We start from the raw sequence: 20,799 nt of genomic DNA, 5'->3' as shown, positions 1-20,799 counted from the left end.
AACTATAGACCTATATCTAACCTTCCATTTCTCTCTAAGGTTCTGGAGAAAGCAGTTGCTAAACAGCTGTGTGACTTTCTACAGAGCAATAGTTTATTTGAGGATTTTCAGTCAGGATTTAGAGCTCATCATAGCACAAAGACAGCACTGGTGAAAATTACTAACGACCTCCTTATTGCATCAGACAAAGGACTTGTCTCTGTACTGGTTTTATTAGATCTTAGTGCTGCATTTGATACCATTGACCATCAGATCCTATTGCAGAGACTGGAACATTTCATTGGCATTAAAGGAACCGCTCTAAACTGGTTTAAGTCCTATTTATCAGATCGATTTCAGTTTGTACATGTTAACGATGAGTCCTCCATGCATGCCAAGTTAGTCATGGAGTTCCACAAGGATCTGTCCTCGGACCAATCCTCTTCACTTTATATATGCTTCCTTTAGGCAATATTATCAGGAAATATTCCATAAGCTTTCATTGTTATGCAGATGATACTCAGTTATATCTATCGATCAAGCCAGGTGAAACTCATCAGTTAGCTCAACTTCAAATGTGCCTCCAGGATGTTAAAACCTGGATGACCTGAAATTTTCTAATGTTAAACTCAGATAAAACTGAAGTTATTGTTCTGGGGCCTAAGCACCTCCGTGACACATTATCTAAAGATATAGTTTCCCTTGATGGCATCGCCCTGGCCTCCAGCACCACTGTGAGGAATCTTGGAATTATCTTTGATCAGGACATGTCGTTTAAGTCTCACATTAAGCAAATTTCAAGGACCGCCTTTTTCACCTACGTAATATTGCGAAAAGCAGGAACATCCGTCCAAAAAATGATGCAGAAAAAATAGTCCATGCATTTGTTACTTCTAGGCTGGATTACTGCAGTTCCTTATTATCAGGCTACTCGAAAAAGTCAATTAAGACACTTCAGCTGATTCAGAATGCTGCAGCACGTGTTCTGACAGGAACCATGAAAAGAGATCATATTTCTCCTGTTTTAGCTTCTTTGCATTGGCTTCCAGTAAAATCCAGAATAGAATTTAAAATCATTCTTCTTACCTACAAAGCTCTTAATGGTCAGGCACCATCTTATCTTAAAGAGCTCATAGTACCTTACTACCCCACCAGAGCACTGCGCTCCCAGAATGCAGGGTTACTTGTGGTTCCTAGAGTCTCCAAAAGTAGACTAGGAGCCAGAGCGTTCAGCTATCAAGCTCCTCTCCTGTGGAACCAGGTTCCAGTTTGGGTTCAGGAGGCAGACACCATCTCCACATTTAAGAGTAGGCTTAAGACTTTCCTCTTTGATAAAGATTATAGTTAGGGCTGGCTCATGATGCACTGAGCTCCTCTCTCCTCTACATTCTCTCCCTCTGTATGCAACTTCATGCCATTAATGCATGTTACTAACTCAACTTCTCCCCTTTCCGGTAGTCTTGTGCTTTCTCGTCCCTCTCCTCTCTCCTCCTATCACTTCCTGCAGGTTTTCTGGCTCTGGAGCTGTGGAGTCTGGATCTGTGGCTGCGGGTCACCTGCTGCCCCCGTGTTCCTGCTCGACACCCTCTGCTACAACTATTGTTACTAGTCCTATTATTATAATCATTAACATTACGATTGTTATCATTAACACTACTATAAATATCTGTACCATTTTTCATTTAGTCTATAGCAACATCACCTTTACTGTCTGTACCTCTGTGTGTGTATATTGTGTAGGCTGCCTCCATCCCCTCTCTTTTTCTCTGTTCCTCTCCTGCCCTCTCTCACTCTCTCTCGCTCTCTCCCCCTCTCTCTCTCTCTCCTTCACCCCAACCAGTCAAGGCAGATGGCCGCCCACCCTGAGCCATGGTTCTGCTCGAGGTTTCTGCCTCTTAAAAGGAAGTTTTTCCTTGCCTCTGTCGCCTAGTACTTGCTCTTGGTGGGAATTGTTGGGCTTCTGTAAATAGCATCATAGAGTATGATCTAGACCTGCTCTTTTATGAAAAGCACTGTGAGATAACTGTTGTTGTGATTTGGCGCTATATAAATAAAATTGAATAAATTTCCAAGCATTCCAGTATCCATGTACGTGGCATTGAGTCATAGGCTTTCTTGTAGTCAATCCAGGCGGTGCACAGTTTGGTCTGCCTGGTCTTGCAATCTTGAGTGACTGCTATCAACCAGTAGCTCGTGCTTGGCTCCCCTGGTATTACTACCCATTCCCTTCTGGGCGCTGTCCATGTATTGAGCCATGTGTCTACTCATCTTAGCCGCTATTGTTGCCCCCCTGGCCCGGTGGGTGTCGGTGGGGGCAGGTGTTTTTAAATTCTGTATGCAGAAACAATGAGGCAGAAACTTTAACTTTAGTACTTTCAAGTAAGTAAGATATCACCATATCTTCAGAAAACACCAAAGTAATAACATAAGTAAATACATTAGAATGGAAGCGCAGCAAAATAAACAATATAAATGTCCGTACTTTGCATTGTGTTTCAGTTGACGTGAATTACATCTTGACCACAAAACCCACAAAAAACTATGAACCACAAAAAACTAACTTGTTCTCCTTTGGTTATTGTAACTAACATTTTCCTAAGTTTGACACTTTTCACATTGCACGTCAAACACTAATATATGACCTCACACTAATACATTTGCCACTCATTGCAGTACTAGCCTTCTGTCACACATTCACAAATTACTGTATTTCCATCACTGTTAAAGTCGAGTACAAATGCTTACATACACAGGAAAAGCATTTAACGTGTTATACACTCATTAGCACTGAATACATTTTCAGATAACTTAACACCACAAAATGAGACCATTAGCATTTCTATTGTACTGTGGGTTACTCATTAGCAACAGGTCCGCTAGCCTAGCATGTCAGTGTATAGCTAAACATCACTATTTCACACATTACGGCAAAACTACTCAACTCTAAACATTGCACGTTCTCACTGAGGATTCAAAACACTTATCCCTTATACTGGGGTACATGCATGCAATTTTGAGGATTTGATTTGATTAACCCACCTGTATGCAGAAACAATGAGGCAGAAACTTTAGCTTGCGTTCAGCTCGACTGCAGTATTTATTCTGCAGCACTTGCTTCCTAACGGTTTTAAGTTCCTCCCAAGCGCCACCTAGTGACCTCTTTAAGTATCACCCCACCATTGAGCTCCCTTTTGAGTTTGCTGGCGTGTTGTCTCAACCGCATCCTAAACTGGGCGCTTCCTCTTTGTTTTTGGGAAGTTGTTTTTTGTTGTACCTTTCTGAGACTCCTTTGTAATTGTAAATAAATGCCAAACTATACCGATAAATCTGTCTCCTTGTTTCTGTCTCCTGTCTCCTTGTTTCCTTCAACCTGGATTGGTTTTATTATTGTCACTAACCTCCTCCTCCCCTGGACTTTCCACTGGAGGTAGGAGCACAACATGGAAGCTCCTGTCAGGCATCATAGTGTAAAGGGTTAAAACATGTTTGCAGTTAGTCATAGGAGATGTTAAAAAGTAATTGAATTAGTTCAGTTCATTATACTACCATTTATTGCTAAAAATAAACAATGTGTTAAAAAAAAAAAGACACCCATAATTTTTTTCATGATATTGTGTATTAAATAGTTACTAAAAGGCCAATTTCATTGTATTATACTTGTTAAGCTTGATTTATACTCCTGCGTAGGGTCTACGTGCGTAGCCATGCATTTATACTTGTGCGTTCGTGTTTCCGTCATTCTGCAATTACACCCCCAAACGCTAGTCGGCAGTAGTGCTACAGCGTCCACTAGTGTTGACTTTTGCCGGCCGAGCAGGCTAACTTCCGGTTTAGTGCTCCACTAAAGTCAATGGGGGTAAAATTGTATACGTGCGGCTGGTGTAGCCTTTTCAAATGTTCTTAGAAATTAGTCTATTTGTATAATATTATAACATTAAATAAAAAATACAATGTTCATCTAATAGTATACTGATATAAAAATGTGAAGAATTTATTTGTTTAACAAAATCGTGGAGATTCGGCAGCATTTTATCAATAACCTCAGGGAGGTTGGAAGCGGACATATACCGCTCATTGTCAACTGGCATTTTTCCTTCTTGTTTTACATTTTACCCACTTTTTTAAAAGCCCTCTTTAGATGCTTCTGTTTTAAGTAATTTTAGACCCATTTCCAAGCTGCCATTTTTATCTATTAGAAAATTTTAGAAAAAATCGTTTCAAGTCAGTTAATCTCCTTTTTGAACAATAATGAAATTTTTGAAATATTTCTTTCAGGTTTCCGCTCCTTACACAGCACTGAGACTGCTCTGATCAAGATCACCAATGATTTGCTGCATGCAGCTGATTCAGACGTGCTCTGTTTGAAATCTTCTCAACCTCAGCTCAGCTTTTGACACTGAACCATGATTTATAAACATAGGGGGTCCTGGTAAGGAGGCCTGATAAGTGTGGAAGACTAAATTTATCAATGCAAAGGGGCCCTTGCGAGAAGGCTGCAGCTCTGAAGGTCGACATGTGATACAGTACTCAGTACACAAACCAGTGTGTTCATGTTAATGTTAACTCTCTTTTGTCTTATGCACATACACACTAATATCAAGATGATGTCTTATTTCTGGTGTCACATTTCAGTATTATTTCTTTATAGGTGTTTTATGTCTTTATAAGTCTTTTAGGGGTAGAATACACTTATTGTTTTAATATTGACTATGTGTGGATGTGGAGGTGGAAAAGGTGGGTCTTACTATAAGACCCACAAGAGGAGGAGCAAGACAGGACATATTAACCAATGGAATACAGAGTTTGGGAAGACTGCTCCATGGACCAGCTCAGATACACATGTATTTTTTGTATTTGTTTATTTGCTTGAAATTATCACTAAACTTGAGTTAATTTTAACTTTACTGGAATCTGTGTCTCATTGAAAAGAATACCATTTATATTAGTACAAGAGTTCATCTGAGTCTAAGTTACAGTTACATCCAAGAGAATGAAGTGTGAGATCGAAGGCCCATTCGACCTCTGAGGGTTTTTATCTCCCACATTTATTTTGCGAGCCCGAGCCCAGGGGGCGGCATAGTGGGTCTGGAGACCTGGACAACACGGCTGTAGCACAGAGCAAACGTTGGCCACAAAATATAAAGGTAAGCAGAGCCATTTACTACATTCTGCAAATACTGGTTGGATCTGAGCTCCGTGTGTGTTCACCCAGATCACAGGTAATACAGGACCTCTCCTCAAAAGAATATAGAAATTATGATGTTCTGTACATACTGTATGTCTTGCATGTCTTGTTAAATGTTCTGGTGCATGTTTGCATATGATCATTTTGAGTAAATGAATGAGCTGGTAAAAGACGTCTATGATACTGCGTTTCTGTGTTGAGGAACGGCCTGAATGGATGGATCGTCCTAAACAAAAAGGCTGCTTGGATAGGGGAATAAATCTTTATCTATGGATACCACTCCTACTGTATCTATTCCATCTACTTTGACAGAGGAGGGCTGCACAGATAGATAGTGAGATAAGACAGTTATCAATGGATACCACTCCTACTTTATCTATACCATCTACTAAAACAGGAGGGCTGCACGGATAGATGATTATATAACTGGTCAGAGGAGTGATTGTGTGTGTAAATGTAAAATTAACAAGTTGCAAGTTACTTCCAAAATGTAATACATTGTACTGTATATTTCTAGTTACTGTCGTTTTAGAGTAATTAGTTATATTACAATATTACTGTCTCTGAATTGTAAGGCTTTACACTACTTTTGTGTTACTTTTGAGTTACTTTAATTGCTATTTAATGGGCGCATTATTCTAGTAAGATCTGCCTGCATATATGGATTCTAGTGATGTGCTGTTCTGATCTGCGGATCGGGTGCTTCTTTGTCATAAAAATTAACTTGCTGATTAATAGTGGGGGTGGGGTTGGGGGAGTGAAATAGGATGAATTGTCTCCCCATTAAAAAAGACGCTGTGCGCATTTACACACGAGGTACATCAGCATTACGTCATTGATAATTTCAATCTACCAACACTCCGACAGGATCAGTCAGGATGAGCTGACAGCAGCCTCTCTGATCATTAAGTAAATTGTTAAAGAAAATATATAGCCTATAGAATTCTATTTAGACATGATCCATCAGAGAAGCTACTGTCTTGTTAAGAGGAGCCGAGCTCCCCCGGAGTTTGCACCCTGCGTACAATCTCGACCACTGGATTCCAGCAACAGGTGGACCGTCTTCTTCCTCTTGATGATCAGGTTGGGCCAGGGCCAGAGTACAGGTACGAGGGCTCTCGTGCTAATGTCACCGAAATTGCCACAGATTTGATTCCACAAATGGAGAAATCCTATCTATAGAAAGGCCAGAGTCAGAATAACTCTGACCTAATATCAGGGTCACCCAGCGTTTTTGTGCTCAACGACAATGTAAGGTTGCCTACCACATAGACAAACGGTGAGACAAATTAACTAAACCAGCAGGTAATAAACTCTCTGAACAGTTCCAACTGTAAGAAGGAAAAGGTTGAATGTTGAAAGTGTTTTAAAAATTGTACTAACAGATACTTTTTACATATTTAGTGTTCTACAAGTAAATGGTGGGAACTGACCCATGATATAATTAGGATGGAAAAGTACAACTATTTAAGTAAAGAAATTCAGCCATTAGCCTAGTGATTGACTATGCACATGAACATAATGTAAGCAAGCTATTTGAAAATATACCAAGAATAATGCACAATGTACAATGTCTTTAATTCACCAAAGCAGATTGGGAAGTGTCAGAAATATTCAACTGACTGACAGCAGCCTCTCTAATCATCAAAGCAAATCGTTAAAGATAACACTCATGGTAGGCTATATCAATATAACACACAAGAAAGAATTCGCCTGGAAAGCTGCAGGGACCGGTAGACGTGGGGTAAAATGCCCATGAAGGTGCTGGTCTAAATTTGATAAAATAATTAGTTGGTGTGGGGTGCGGGTAGATGATTTAGGCCATGCATATAGGCCTATATGAGTTCCGTTATTAATGTCCGAGACGATCCGCGCATCACACCAATTCAGCTGCTATAATTGTGACAAAACAGTAAAGTGAAGTAAAATTATTAGGCTGTAACATCAACCAGAGCATTCAGATCTGCTCTGTTTCATGTTATAATAATAGTGCCCATGCAGTCTGCACATGTCATTCTAACTGTAGAGACCTGTGATGACAGTTTTAATTGGGGCAATATGAGATAAATGTTACTGTCATTTTGTAAAGGGACTGATGATGAAACACTCATCTCATCAAACTGAGGGCTGAAATGAACTCCTGTTTACAGTCAAAAGGCACACCCAAAAAAAGTAGTAGCTTACTGTGTAGACTGGTGAATGATTAGGCTGCTGTAATCTGACGGTTTTCAACAGATGCTATAATGTTTATTGGAACCTTGAGATGTTTCTACGTGTTAGAATGTTGACAGACATGTTTCTGGATTGTGAAGAAATGATCTGTAGCCTTTAGTGCCAAAAGCTGCTCTGCTGCTCTGACAGAGATCACAGCTCAAACAGTGGACAGATGATGCAGCTGTGCAACATGCCATATTTCACTGACTTTGCTTTAAAATGACGGCTGCGAGGAAAGGACATCTCATTTCGTTAAATGCCTGTTTCCTTGACTCCTTGCGTTTCCTCCTCGACGATCGAGGAGTCGAGAAGGCAGAAATTTGGGAAATGAGAAAGGCCCCAGGGCATGGTACAAGGCTTAGCACAATTTCATAGGCTACTGGGATCTGATCCAGTAGAATTGACGTAATGAGAACACTTTTGGGATAGATAAATTGAGGATAGGTGTCTGAGTATCCGCTGTCATAAAAGAAAGAGTTCAAACGATTACTTAAGATTAAACAGACCCTGAACCCAGAGACTATTGACGGTCCTCCTGATAAGTACCTCAGTTCCTTTCATCCTGTAATATACAGGTTTTTAAATGATTCAGTTATTTCAGTTACCGAGTAGAGTTGTGTACCATTGGATCATAGTTTGATAAAAAGACATAGAAATCACTGAAAAATATTTAATTGATCAAATAAGAGGAGTTAGGGTTATAGCTATGATGTGGTTAAGTAAATTCCATTTTTTTTATAACAGCAAAAATCCTTTTGTCCAATCTGTAGTCATATTTTCAAAACTCTAAACACAGTCCATTTTTCTTAGATCACACATTAATAATTTGCATTCATTCAAATTATAGTTTTCAGTCAAGTCACTGATTTCTATTTGTGGATCATGGAAAGGTTTGTGTATTGTGAATTTATTTGTAGATCGTGTTTATTTTTATGGATCATGAAGAGGTAGTTTGAGGATTTTAGATTCACTTTGTGGATAATTTTTTGTGTTTACAAATTGTGATATATATTTGTGACTCAGTATGTGCATTTACAATGATACTGACTTTGATTTACTCCCATAGTTGAAGGTTAAAGATGCATAGCAAATTAGCAGACAAGCAGTCATAAACGTTTTTATAGAAGCTAGTATGCAATGGTTCAAGGTCACATGCTGAAAATCTCATTGTATCCTCTTTTTTTCTTCCATTCATCTTGTTAGCCAGTGGGACAGTTTCCCAAAAGTGTCTTATCTTTGTTTCTTTATTTTACAGTGGAGTGGGGACATAGTGTGAAATCAGATTAGACTGTTATCTGCAATCAAATCACCCAAGATAATTGCCATGACAAACCTTCACACACCCATTCACTCACCAGGAGCAGTTTACTGTGACCTGAATGAATAACAAGTCAGATGGTGAAAAAAAGATAAAAGCTGATGGTACAGATAAAAACAGATAAGATCCCCTCTAAAGAGCTACCATAAGTATTTAACTGCCTCCTTCCTCACACTATGGTACTGATTTACACGTACACAAAGAATGACACTATGCACACACCTTAACACTTTTTGAGACATGACCAGAAATGAGAATCATTGCATGAAGCTTTTAAAGGCGTAGCTTATGTATGATTTTAAAATCATGCTCAGGAGGTAGCGCGGTCATCCATTGATCACAGGGCTGGCGGTTCCTGATGGTTGGCCAGCACCCAGGGTGGCAGCTCACTGCTATAGGTGTGTGAGTGTGTGCATGAATGAGAAGCAAAAACTTTGCAAAGCACTTTCGATAAAAGGATGAAAACTACTTTGGAAGCCAATTATTGATCAACTGGGTAATTCAACTGTTCATCATACACAAAATATTCTGAGCAGAGTATTTTTAAATATGATTTGGGGCTTTTGCCTTTAATTGGATAGTGCAGCTAAAGAAAGACATAAAATGTGGGAGAGGGAGGGGGTGACATGCAGCAAAGGGCTACTAGTCGGACTAAAACCTAGACCGCGGCCATATAACATGGGATGCAAACTCTTCCTACTGAGCGAGAGCCTGATTTATACTTTTGCGTTGAATCTACGCCGTAGCCCACCCAGTAGCCTGACGTGCACCTCCCAAAAAACTACATATCGCGGTGACGAGGACCGCATGAACTGTGATTGGTTGGCTTGGTAGCATCGCATTTACTCCAAGGCCACAGGAAATGCTCTGTACTTTGAAGTCAGTTTTACTAGCAGCTAAACCAGCAGCTGTAAAACGGTGGATACATTTTTTGATTTTGATTTGAAATGACTTGTTTCCCGGTCAGAATGTGATCCAGTTGGTCCAGTAACATTTAAAAAGTACAGTGTAATTACAGAGTGACACAGAAACCAACGCACATTTTCGCATTCACAAGGTTTCCCTGCTCTATTCACAATGAACTTGACAATGAATTTGCAACATAGGCTTCTTCATGTATTGGATTAACTGATGTGTTATTGTGGCTCAATGAGCATCACCAGTTTTTCTTTTCTGCCCTTTCTAAACACTATCTTGTACTGAACATGTTGTTTTGCTTGCTGAATCAATCTTGGTAACCTTGATATTTGTAGCATTAAAGCACTCATGTTCCTTTAAATGAATCTGAATGAGCAGATATTTTGACTTGTTAAGGTTTGCAGCAATTGAAAAGGTTATTTTTTTAGAAGCGTTTGACATGTCCATCACAAACTACAGGTTTGACTTAATTGAACTATAACTTACCTGGCATAGTATTAACAAAAACATTTGATGTGTCATAAAGGTTGTATATATTGCAGGGTATAATCTTGGACTGCAATCAATTGTACTGATTATATTGTTGCTTTTATAATGTCTACTCAATGTTATTGCATACATCTAAGTCTTAAAATGTATCCACAAAATGCGACTGATGGGTGGAGTATTTTGTAATGGTTTTCAATGCTCAAATTGCATACAAACCATTATTTCATATATGCAGCTACATAGTGGCTTGAGCAGTGTTTATTTTTTAATAATTATATAACATGTAGTTGGTGTTCTATAGTTGTCCTTTAATCATTATTGTTAAGCATTTGGTATTTTATGGTTGTCCTTTAACGTTATAGTTAAGCATTACCCCTTCCAGATAGAGGCAGACACAAACTCTTCGGTAGGACCGTGGGAAGGTAAGAACAACTCATTTTTGGGGGAATTTATTACAGAAAGAAATTTAAGAAAAACAGAATAATTCAGATAATTACAGAATCGAGTACAGTTTTTCCAGTCCAGCAGACATTTGCAAGCTAGATTTTTGCAGTTCCTTGTAACTCTTGTGAGGTTCTTGACTTCAGGCAAGTGGGACAAAATAAACAAATTCACTCCCACTTGGACGTTTTTGGTTTTTAACTGACAAAAAAATCCTAATTACATCCAACCTAATTTAATGTTGTAAAACAATAAACATAAAAATACTTCAATGTTACAATGAAAACAAATCTCTAGCAACTGATCTAAATTGAATGTAAATATAAAATACAAACTCATTGACAATGTAATTGTTACTTTCTTCTTCCTCAAACTAATGAAATTAACAGCAATTTAAGTCTTCACTCAGACTTACCCGTTCCAATACTTGGATTAAAAAAAAAAGTAAATGAGCAGCGATGGGTAAATCATTTGGGCAACAGTTGCTCTATGTAGTGTCTTCAATCTCAACCCTTGAACCCTGTAACTCAGCCAGTCTCTTCTCATACAGGTACTTTTTTTTTTTTTTTTTTACATATTTACAGCTGTGCCCTGATTGACCTGTCTGTTTTGCTACTTTAATAGAACCATGGGCACAAGGTTTTGGAATGTTCCCTTTACTTATATCTTTGCTAGGAAAATGACTAACCACCTGTTTTGTCAGAGATGACAATAATTTATTTTGTGTTTCTTATTTATCTAAATGCAGAGACTTCTGTTCTATTGAACAGTGGCAGAAAATCCTTCCACTGTGATTTAATATTTATTTAATTATGGAAAAGAAGTCAAGGGAGGTCATTTTATTGGCACTGTGCAAAGAATACCTTGTGCGTACAGGGTGTGCCCTGTCTAAGAGCACCAAGCATCTTCCCTCGTTACTGTAGGATGATAATGTTGCATAGCAAAGCTGTCTAATAAAGTTTTAAGAGGCCAAAGGGCACTACAAGTTGGAGCCACGGTGCAATCACATTTCACTTTTCAGAATCATTCTCTTTTTATATGCATGTTCTTCTGAACACTGACGCCATAAAACATCAAGTATGGGTTAATTTTTTATTTTTTTCCACCAGATTTTCCCTCCCAACTTTTTTTGGCTGTAGCAGGGTCGGCATAAAGAGCAGTGAGCTGGACAGTTCTTCCCACTTTTGCCATCATCTTCTTGGATGTCGGAGAAACTGGAGTAGTCTTGTGGAATCTAAGAATTACAAGCTCTGAGGAAACTCTCCTCCAGTCTCCTTTCAAATTAGGCGCCACTGACGGATCATTCTCTTCTCCCAATACATTGTCCACAATGACCATATTCAAGGCAATAACTGCAGTGCCTAATGCCTGTGACACTGTTGCCACAATCTGTTCAGGCTCAAACTGCCTTGTTCCTCCCGGTGACTTTAATGCAATACTGGGCCTGGTGTTGAGTACAGTGCTCACCGTAATGCTTGCCATGGTCATGTTTTCTATGGGTTGCACTGTGGATGCCGAAAAGCTGTGGGGCCATATCAAGAAACCCTGGGGCATCATCATCGGCTTCCTCTGCCAGTTTGGCATCATGCCTTTCACAGCCTTTGCCTTGTCACTGGCCTTCGGCGTGCTGCCTGTGCAGGCCGTTGTCATCATCATTATGGGCTGCTGTCCTGGAGGTTCCGGCTCCAACATTATCTGCTACTGGCTGGATGGAGACATGGACCTAAGGTAAGAAACCAGCTGGGCCGACTCACTCATTGTATAATCTAATATTAGTTAATGGTGTCTTGTTGAATGCTATCAAACTATTTGACAAACCTATCCACCGGACACACTGGATGGTCGGGACCCTCTTTTTGTGTCCCCAGGGCCCCTTTTTGTGTTCTCATAAGGTAGCTTGTCCAGTATGTGTTAATGATTGCCCCCATGAGCAAATCCTCAAGTGGGATATCTGTTGATTTGGAAGCTGACTCAGCCACAGTTGCAGTTTGCAACTATCACAGTCCACCTCCTTATTTTGAGGACATGTGCTGCTTGAAAAATAAAATGTCATTGGAGAAGATTGTTGACTGAAATACTGTCCATATTCTGCCCTCATCAGTATCAGTATGACAGCCTGTTCCTCTATCCTGGCCTTGGGAATGATGCCTCTTTGTCTGCTCATTTACACCTCCATCTGGACTTCCAACAGTACAATTCAGATCCCATATGACAGTATAGGTATGTACAATGTGATTATAGATGGTTTATTTTAAGGGCTTCCACACCTGTTTTATTATTGTGCTGTATAATCACATCAGTTCAGTTTTATTATAGTCTTAAAATCATCTGATATGAAATCTGTGTATCTTCAGGTATCACTCTAGTGGCCCTTCTTATCCCAATTGCTGTGGGAATATATGTTAAACACAAGTGGCCTCTCGTAGCAAAAAAGATCCTCAAGGTAGGAATGCTTTGAATGTTTTATGCAAAGGGCGCTTCTAAGCCTTAGTCAGATCATTTCTGTGAATCTGATATTTGATAAACGGATTTGTTGTGACATTTACAAATTTGGCATGGCTTTATTCAATGAACATTCCTGGCGTGGAATTTAATAATGTGTCTGCTGTGCACAGGTAGGGTCCATTGCAGGATTTGCTCTCATTCTCATCATAGCTGTGGTTGGAGGAATTCTTTACCAGTCCTCCTGGAACATTGCTCCCTCCCTTTGGATCATTGGAACTATCTACCCCTTTGTTGGTTTCAGCCTGGGGTTCTTCCTGGCCCGCTTTGCAGGTCAACCCTGGTTCAGGTAGGGTGACAGCATTGCAGTGATTTTGGCATATAACCACATTGTTACATAAACCTGCATCTTGATTTCCTTAACTTGCTTTAATTTGTTTGATACATATATACATTTACCTACTAATGAGGTTGTTTATAATTACCTGTTCTGTTCAGGTGTCGAACCATTGCATTGGAGACAGGTTTCCAGAACTCCCAGCTGTGCAGCACCATTGTCCAGCTGTCTTTCAGCCCTGCTGAGTTGGAGGTCATGTTTGCGTTCCCCCTAATCTACAGCATCTTCCAGCTAGTGGTGGCAGTCATATGTGTGGGAGGTGAGAATTTAGCAGGCCGCTACATATGCAGTTACATGTCAATTTTGTCTTCATTTTCTCAATCAGTAGCAGCATTTTTGTGAAAACTGGATGTTGGTCTGTCACCTACCAACAAAAAATGCAGGTGAACACATGTCTAAAGACTGTCTCATCTTTTCATAAGGTTACTAATCCAGTTAAACAACATGAGAGCAACAACATTGTTCTAATGCCGAATGACAGAAATAGTTGTGTCAAGGATGAAAAAAGTGAGCTAGAGAGATACGTTCAAACGTTGGCTCCTTTCTCATCTCTGCACACTGGCCAACCTCAAACTGAAGTGGGTGTGGATGTTAGATCTTCAGTTACAGTTACATAAATGATCAAACACTGCGGCGGCTGAGGATTGGAGGTAGAGTGGGTCACTACCACTAATTAGAAGCTTGGAGGTTTGATCCCCGGCTTGGGCAAGATACTGAACCCCGAACTGTGAGTGTGTGTGATTGATGAGCATGGTAGCCTCTGCCATCAGTGTGTGAATGGGTGTCGTGTAGTGTGACATGAAGTGTAAAACGCTTTGAGTCGTTAGAAGACTAGAAAGGCTCTTGTCAGCCATTTCCTACTGTAGTTCTGTATCTGGTGAGATGACAGTTTTCATCCTGTGTGGTGTCGTGTTGTTGAGTGCTCAGTTCTGGCACATTTAATGAATATTTACAGCATCCCGTTGTGAAAAGACTGTGCCCTTGCCTTTTCACTTAGCACTGTTGTTTCCCATCATTAACAGTGCCTTCATCTTTAAGAAGTTATCACTCACGGTTAACAAGTAACAGTAACTCAAGCATGTACGTGTGAAAAAAGGTGTATTTGCCAATGGTTGGAAATGTTTCCTACTTTGTTCACCTCTCAAATCTGAGAGCTCCAATATCCATCCAATCAGAGAGTGAGAGAGAGGGTGGGATTTGCCTGAAATATTGATTCTTTGAATCTGTGTTTATATTACTACAAGGACAAATTATACACACAGCAGAGACGGAGGAATGCTGTTTGGCTGCAGTGAGTTCAAGGACAACGTTAATGACAATAAAAGTATGTGATAAGAAGCTGTATAATTTATCATTCGTGGAATGACCATGGCTGCTAGCTTATGCTTGTAAACCTGCCCGTGCTATTTCCTGCACCTCCTGTTTTTCACCACAGCATGCAAATAAATGCGGCTGGATGAATTTAAAACCAGAAGTGAATTCATCTGGTCCCCTTCCTCATTGAAATAAACGTTTGGTCTTCCTCCACCTTGATACAGTAAAGATAAACAGGTGGCAGTATAACTTCAATGAAAATAACCTTTTTTGCGTGGACCAATGCCTTCAGTTGTTGCATTGTTCATCATCCCTTTAAAGATTTTCCAGTTTCTATTTTTCCCCAACAAAACAAATAACTGGAAGAACTTGACAAGCCAGGGATGACAAAAAAAAACTTGCATTCACTGAAGCCCAGTTCATTTCAACGCTCTTTAAAACGACATGTCAAAATGATTAAACAGTGTTTCTGAATCCCTTCCTGTTCCTCTACAGGATACCAGGCATATAAAAAGTCATGTCGCCGTAGTTCAGAAGATGCAAACAGTGAAGCTCCATCCCTGGAAGCTGGCGACGGTGAACCATCAAAAGGGAAGGACTATGCTGTGGAAAATAGTGCCTTTGAGTTGGATGAGAATGGCAACAGCGAAGAGAAGGGTGGGGATATTAACAGGAACACCCAGTTCTGAAATTAAAGACCTGCACACAGACTCCCGACTATCAGTATTAACATTCAGGGCCACAGCTCTACAGAAAACAGCAGGCTAACTTAACTGAACACACAGTGCACTCTGCAGGCCAAAGGTGTGCACTACAGACACTGTTCTTATCAGTTTTGGACAGTTTAGCAAAAACACGGATGCCCAAATGTCTTCCCTGGTATGTCTAAAATTAACTTCAAGGAGGGCAGTGACTAACGTAACATAATACATTGCATTGTATAATGTTGTATTGTATTATATTAAGATATGAGGCCCTCCTTTTCCGTAATTTATTAATATATAATTATTTAAAACAATTTTACTCTGTACGTTCTGTCAGAATGCCTGTTGTGCATGATCAACACATTTACTTGTATCTATTTATATGTCTTATCAATAATTCAAACAAAATATTTAATGCTGTTTATGTGGATTACTCAGATATCCATATACATATATTTACTGTAGTTTGTGCTGAATGGTGTAATATAAAACTGAACTGAGAACTGAGATTTATTTTGTCACAATATAACCGGTGATAGAGTGAAATTAAGTTTGTTTAGAATGCTCTCGTGACAATCATAATGTAGCTGATAAGAAACAGACGTGACGAAGTGTCACATGGGGACAGCCAGTGTTTCACAGTTTTCATACCCACTGACAGAACATAGTAGTTGAAATATAAATGTTGAAAAAAATAAAAGGTTTATTTATTTTTTATCCTTATTGTGTTTTCTACCCGCGACCCTGTACGCAGAAGAAGCGGTTGACGATGGATGGATTGTGTTTTGTGGTGTAGCAGATGAAGTCAGTGGTTGTTACAGACCAGCTTTGGCGCTTGGGCCCTGATACAAACTTCTTTTGTGTGTTCTCTGTTCTAGTACTTGTAGATTTATAGAAGTAAGAACAGGACTTATCATGTTTTGAGACTCATGAAATGCTGTGTTTTTCTGAGAATGACCGATTCTTAGCATTTTAAACCAAGAAAGGTAGTGGTTTTAAATATCTGTCCAAATGGAAGAAACAGGGATACGTTCATCACAGTATATTTATAACTAATTTATTAGTCCTCTGTAGTGTGTAAATGTGAAAAACACAGACTTCAAAATTCAAATGCATATTTCACAATACTTGATTGCTATTCTTCTATTTTAATTTCAGTAGTTCATCTCTGTGCTTCCCTATTTACCCCTATTATTTTGGAAATGTGCCCTGTGAAATAATGTATTTTATCAATTAACTTTAACATTTTTGTTGTCTGTTTTGATATGAATAAAACTACTAGTTTTCAACTCAAACATATTAATGTTGTAAACTACGCCTTTATGTTGTATTGTGTTGATTTTATGTAGAAATGATAATTACAATGTACATTTAAAGGCTACTCAGGCTAATAGTGGCCTACTCCACTTTAGCTAGGAGATTAATACTGGTCAAGTGGAAGGACGCTTCCCCTCCTGTCTTTGCACATTGAGTTCAAGAGGTCATGCAGTCCTTGGAGGTAGAACAGATCAGATAAACCATGAGAGGTTAATATCAATATTCTACTTGACATGGAAAGCCTTTTTAGACTTTGTAGATGGGTTAGATGCTCAGTTGCTAACTGAAATGGTTTAACACTCTTACACTCTTACTTGATTCTTCTTTTTTTTTACCTAAGCCCTATGAACAAAAATGCACATGTAGATTTTGTCTTCTAATGTAATGTAGTAAAATGTTAACATTTACTCACCACTTTGTCCCAGTACAAGGTCAGAAATGTTTCTTTCAAATCATAAAATATTCACATTAAACTCTTACAGTTGTTCAAAGTCCAGACTAACAGCAAAAGCATGTCCACAGTCACAAAACTACATACAGTATAAGTGCTGTCATGTGATAATAAACGTGTTCAGCATAATTCAAGATTCACTAAAGTGTGCTTAACCAACACCCTTACTTCCACACACTTGCCCCTCTTCCTGAGTGCCCAAAAGCTGCCTTCACTTACTGTTTGAAAGACTGGGAATTCTCGTACTTTCACATAGCTTTTACTGCAATAAATATGAATCATTTTCATTTTCAAAAAGTGAAACATGTTATGTGTATTTGCCATGTCGACTCTTCATTGAAACTGCAGGGCTCTGGAGTGTCTCCAAAATAGAAAATCTAGCTTAAAAATTATTTAGATAGGCCTACTTCTTCTGCTTCTAAAGTGCGATGACATTATGAATTGGCGCTAATTTTCTCATGAACTTCTATTGTTTCTTAGTTTATTTTACATAATGGCACTTCTAAAATAAATGTTCATAATTTTTAATTAACTTACTTACAGTTGGCAATGATGAGTAGCATAGCTAACAGTAGTAATTGTAAAAAAATTTTACAAAAATTCTTTGTGGTCATAGGTAGTAACAAGACTTGATATAAGTTTGTATTTAATATTAAAAATATCAGGTTATGGTTAGGTAGGCCTAAGAGTTGTCTTCATTTAACTTCAGCAACAGGTAGCTTCGCAGACTATAGAGGAAATAAATTTGCTAACTCACTCTCATTGGTTAGCACTGTCGCCTCACAGCAAGACGGTCGTGGGTTCGATCCCCGGAACATTTTAAGTTCCAATGGAACTTCCTATGAAGTTAGCAAACATTTAACTGTTAATAACTGGCAGATGCAGAAAATTACAGGAATTTATTAAGTCAAAAAAAAATAAAAAATACAATACAGTATTGCTCATCCAGTCTGGGATTACATCAAATATTGATTTGATTTTCTTCTGTTGAATCACTTTTATTTTGTTAATTTCTATTTTCTTGCAAAATAAAATTTGAATTTCATTTTTCACTAAGGTCGACAGAATGCGTGTAAGGTTTTAACTTAAGAAATATTTATTTAACAAACCAATGAGTAAAATTATATAGTATGTGAAAACTATATTTTTAAGGCTGTTAAACTAATGTGGTCACATATTTTAACATATTCTAATGCAGTTTAATGCAATGCAAAAACGCTGAACCTCACTTCTGACTCTTCAGCCTCTCTTACTCAGCACCCTCAGCTCCACTATCAATAATGCTAGCATTTGGGGATCCACCTGTTTCTGGCAGCCATTCATCGTCACTACCACAATTATTATTCTCACTTGATTCTGATGGAATTTGCTCCTCTATCCTGAATGCCTTTCTATTACTTGCTGCAACACACTAAATGTTACACACATAATGGAACTAATATTGTTTTTGTTACAAAAACTGCAAGTTTTACATTGTAATATAAAAAAATCCATTGATTTACATCATAAAGTATTATAATAGTTAATTGTATTTAAAATATAGCCAGCAATGGATAATGTCCAATTTAGTGGACAGATGATTAATTGCAATTTCCTCCCAACATAAAATCAATACTTGGAAAGTTTAACAATTGTATTACTCCTTAGTTGTTACTAGATGTTACCAAATTTTATTTACCTGCAGGGTTCTCCTATAATTGGAGGAATGTCAAGATTTACCTGAGCTGCACAGCGTTTCCGATCATCTGTCGGCCATCTTGGTTTTGATGAATTTAAGTTGCGCCTACAACGGCTTACCAGAGGGGGGCAGTGTATGGCATGATACACGACTAGACTATCAAAACCTCTGCCTATTCACGTAAATGGCTTTTGAATAGCTGTCCACTGTAGTGACCACTAAGCGTGAAAGGGTTAATTATCATTCATTTGTAGGCTACTTGTAATTCATAACATTTAAATAGCGCCCCTTACTTACTTTCTTAGTTACTTGCCAATAATGCAAGACTTCCGCAACGCTATTTCCATTTAACGTTAAGCTCCTCAATAGGCAACAACTTCTGTTCATGACACAGTTTACGAGGAGACCCTGAATGCAACAGAAGCCCCTTTCCAGAGAGACAGCGATCAGACGAGAGGAGCTGTGAGGATTCCGTAAGTAACAAATCATTTACAGCAAGTTTTTTTTCTCCATACATGAAATTACTGTCTCACCATTACATGAAACGCTTATCTTATGTCTCATTTGCGTGAAATAACGTTACAATCGCCAAAGAAGTTCGAAAAAGTTCATCACCTCGTTTCCTCTTTCCTCTATAACGTTAGTTACGGTACTTTACCGTTATTAAAGTTACCCATCGAAATTGTTTGTGCTTTAACTTATAATGATAATGAGACTATGAAGTTATAACTGAGCTAACGTTACTTAACTAACCTATAACAACTAACTACATTCATTTGATCAAGTAGTTAAACTCTTAAATAGACGTCGTTGGTGTTCCCCTGGAAACTGAACGGTTTGCAGTCCTGCTGGTTTCATGCCATTCACAAGCCATTAACGTACGATAACTGACGTTGACCTCTGCGTCAGATGCCTCGCAAAGAGTGCACTGCACGAAAGATGCGTGATTGTGTCGGATTAATTTAGCTAATCAATAATTCAACTTGTGTTATTTATTAGTAGCTAACGTTTCAATAGTCAGTCGATAGAAAGCCGCTAACGTTTCAATAGTCAGTCGATAGAAAGCCGCTAACGTTTCAATAGTCAGTCGATGGAAAGTCACACGTTGGGCTTATTTAGTCTCTGCTGCAAGATAACGAAAAGGAAACATGTAAGTTAACGTAGGTTAAGTAAGTTAAACTACAAAGTTAAGCTAGTAAGTTAGCTGTCAAGCTAGAGGGACATGGCCCCATTTGTGTATTTGGGATAACCATAAGGCCAAGGGGAACTGACGAAAAAAAGCTCAGCTGTAATGTTTCTGAGAAGAAATTTTAAAGGGTCACATTAGTTATAAAAGTGTTATAATATCCCTGCAAACAGGAAAAAACTTTGGATATTTTAGCAAAAAACTCTCTGAGTTTTCAGATGCTTGATATAAAGTTAGTCAAACTATTACTTTAAGTTTATTAGGTGCACTTAACTTTCATTCTCAGTGAACAATAAAACAACATTTCAAACCATCTCAATTCATCCAGTTTATGACCAAGTGGCCAGCAACCGACAGGGAGTTAACAATCAATTTACCCTCTCAAATCAACACTTGACTTGCCTACAATAAAATCCATAGATATAAAACACCTCATAATGTTAGTTCAAACATTTATTATCACTTGTAAAAAGGCATTTTTGACAGGCCTACAATCTAAGAAAATGACCAAATATAAAACACATGCAGGTTGTCTTACCTTACACCTAGGTTATGCATCAAAAATCAAGGCTTCGACCACAGAACATCATGGTCAATCCCAAAGTCCAATCCCAAACAAAAAAACAAGACAGCCTCCTAATGATCCAAAAGCACAGCCGATTTCATACAGAGATACTGCAATAATTGCGGAAAGAATATCAGCAAATACCGTAAAACTTCAGTTAATAGTCAAGTCCCATAAAGCTGTCTACCCCGTTTACTGGCC

At 38.6% G+C, this 20,799-nt stretch overlaps 1 protein-coding gene across 1 annotated transcript; it reads left to right on the top strand.

Annotated features, from left to right (window-relative positions):
* The first annotated feature begins 11,874 nt into the window (after positions 1 to 11,874).
* Positions 11,875 to 16,604, top strand: slc10a2 (solute carrier family 10 member 2). Its single transcript, XM_046053277.1, has 6 exons — positions 11,875 to 12,272; positions 12,646 to 12,764; positions 12,899 to 12,987; positions 13,160 to 13,335; positions 13,485 to 13,642; positions 15,193 to 16,604. The coding sequence occupies exons 1-6, from the start codon at positions 11,875 to 11,877 to the stop codon at positions 15,384 to 15,386; spliced, it is 1,134 nt and encodes a 377-aa protein (XP_045909233.1). The 3' UTR covers positions 15,387 to 16,604.
* Positions 16,605 to 20,799: the final 4,195 nt, after the last annotated feature.

The sequence above is a fragment of the Micropterus dolomieu genome, linkage group LG07, assembly GCF_021292245.1.
Source record: "Micropterus dolomieu isolate WLL.071019.BEF.003 ecotype Adirondacks linkage group LG07, ASM2129224v1, whole genome shotgun sequence".
Taxonomy (NCBI): domain Eukaryota; kingdom Metazoa; phylum Chordata; class Actinopteri; order Centrarchiformes; family Centrarchidae; genus Micropterus; species Micropterus dolomieu.
This window is presented reverse-complemented; position numbering and strand designations above follow the sequence as displayed.

Coding starts and splice junctions, on each gene's coding strand:
- slc10a2 (XM_046053277.1), top strand. CDS start 11,875: ATGACCATATTCAAGGCAATAACTGCAGTGCCTAATGCCTGTGACACT. Junction 12,273..12,645: donor GATGGAGACATGGACCTAAG/GTAAGAAACCAG, acceptor TGCCCTCATCAG/TATCAGTATGACAGCCTGTT. Junction 12,988..13,159: donor TAGCAAAAAAGATCCTCAAG/GTAGGAATGCTT, acceptor TGCTGTGCACAG/GTAGGGTCCATTGCAGGATT.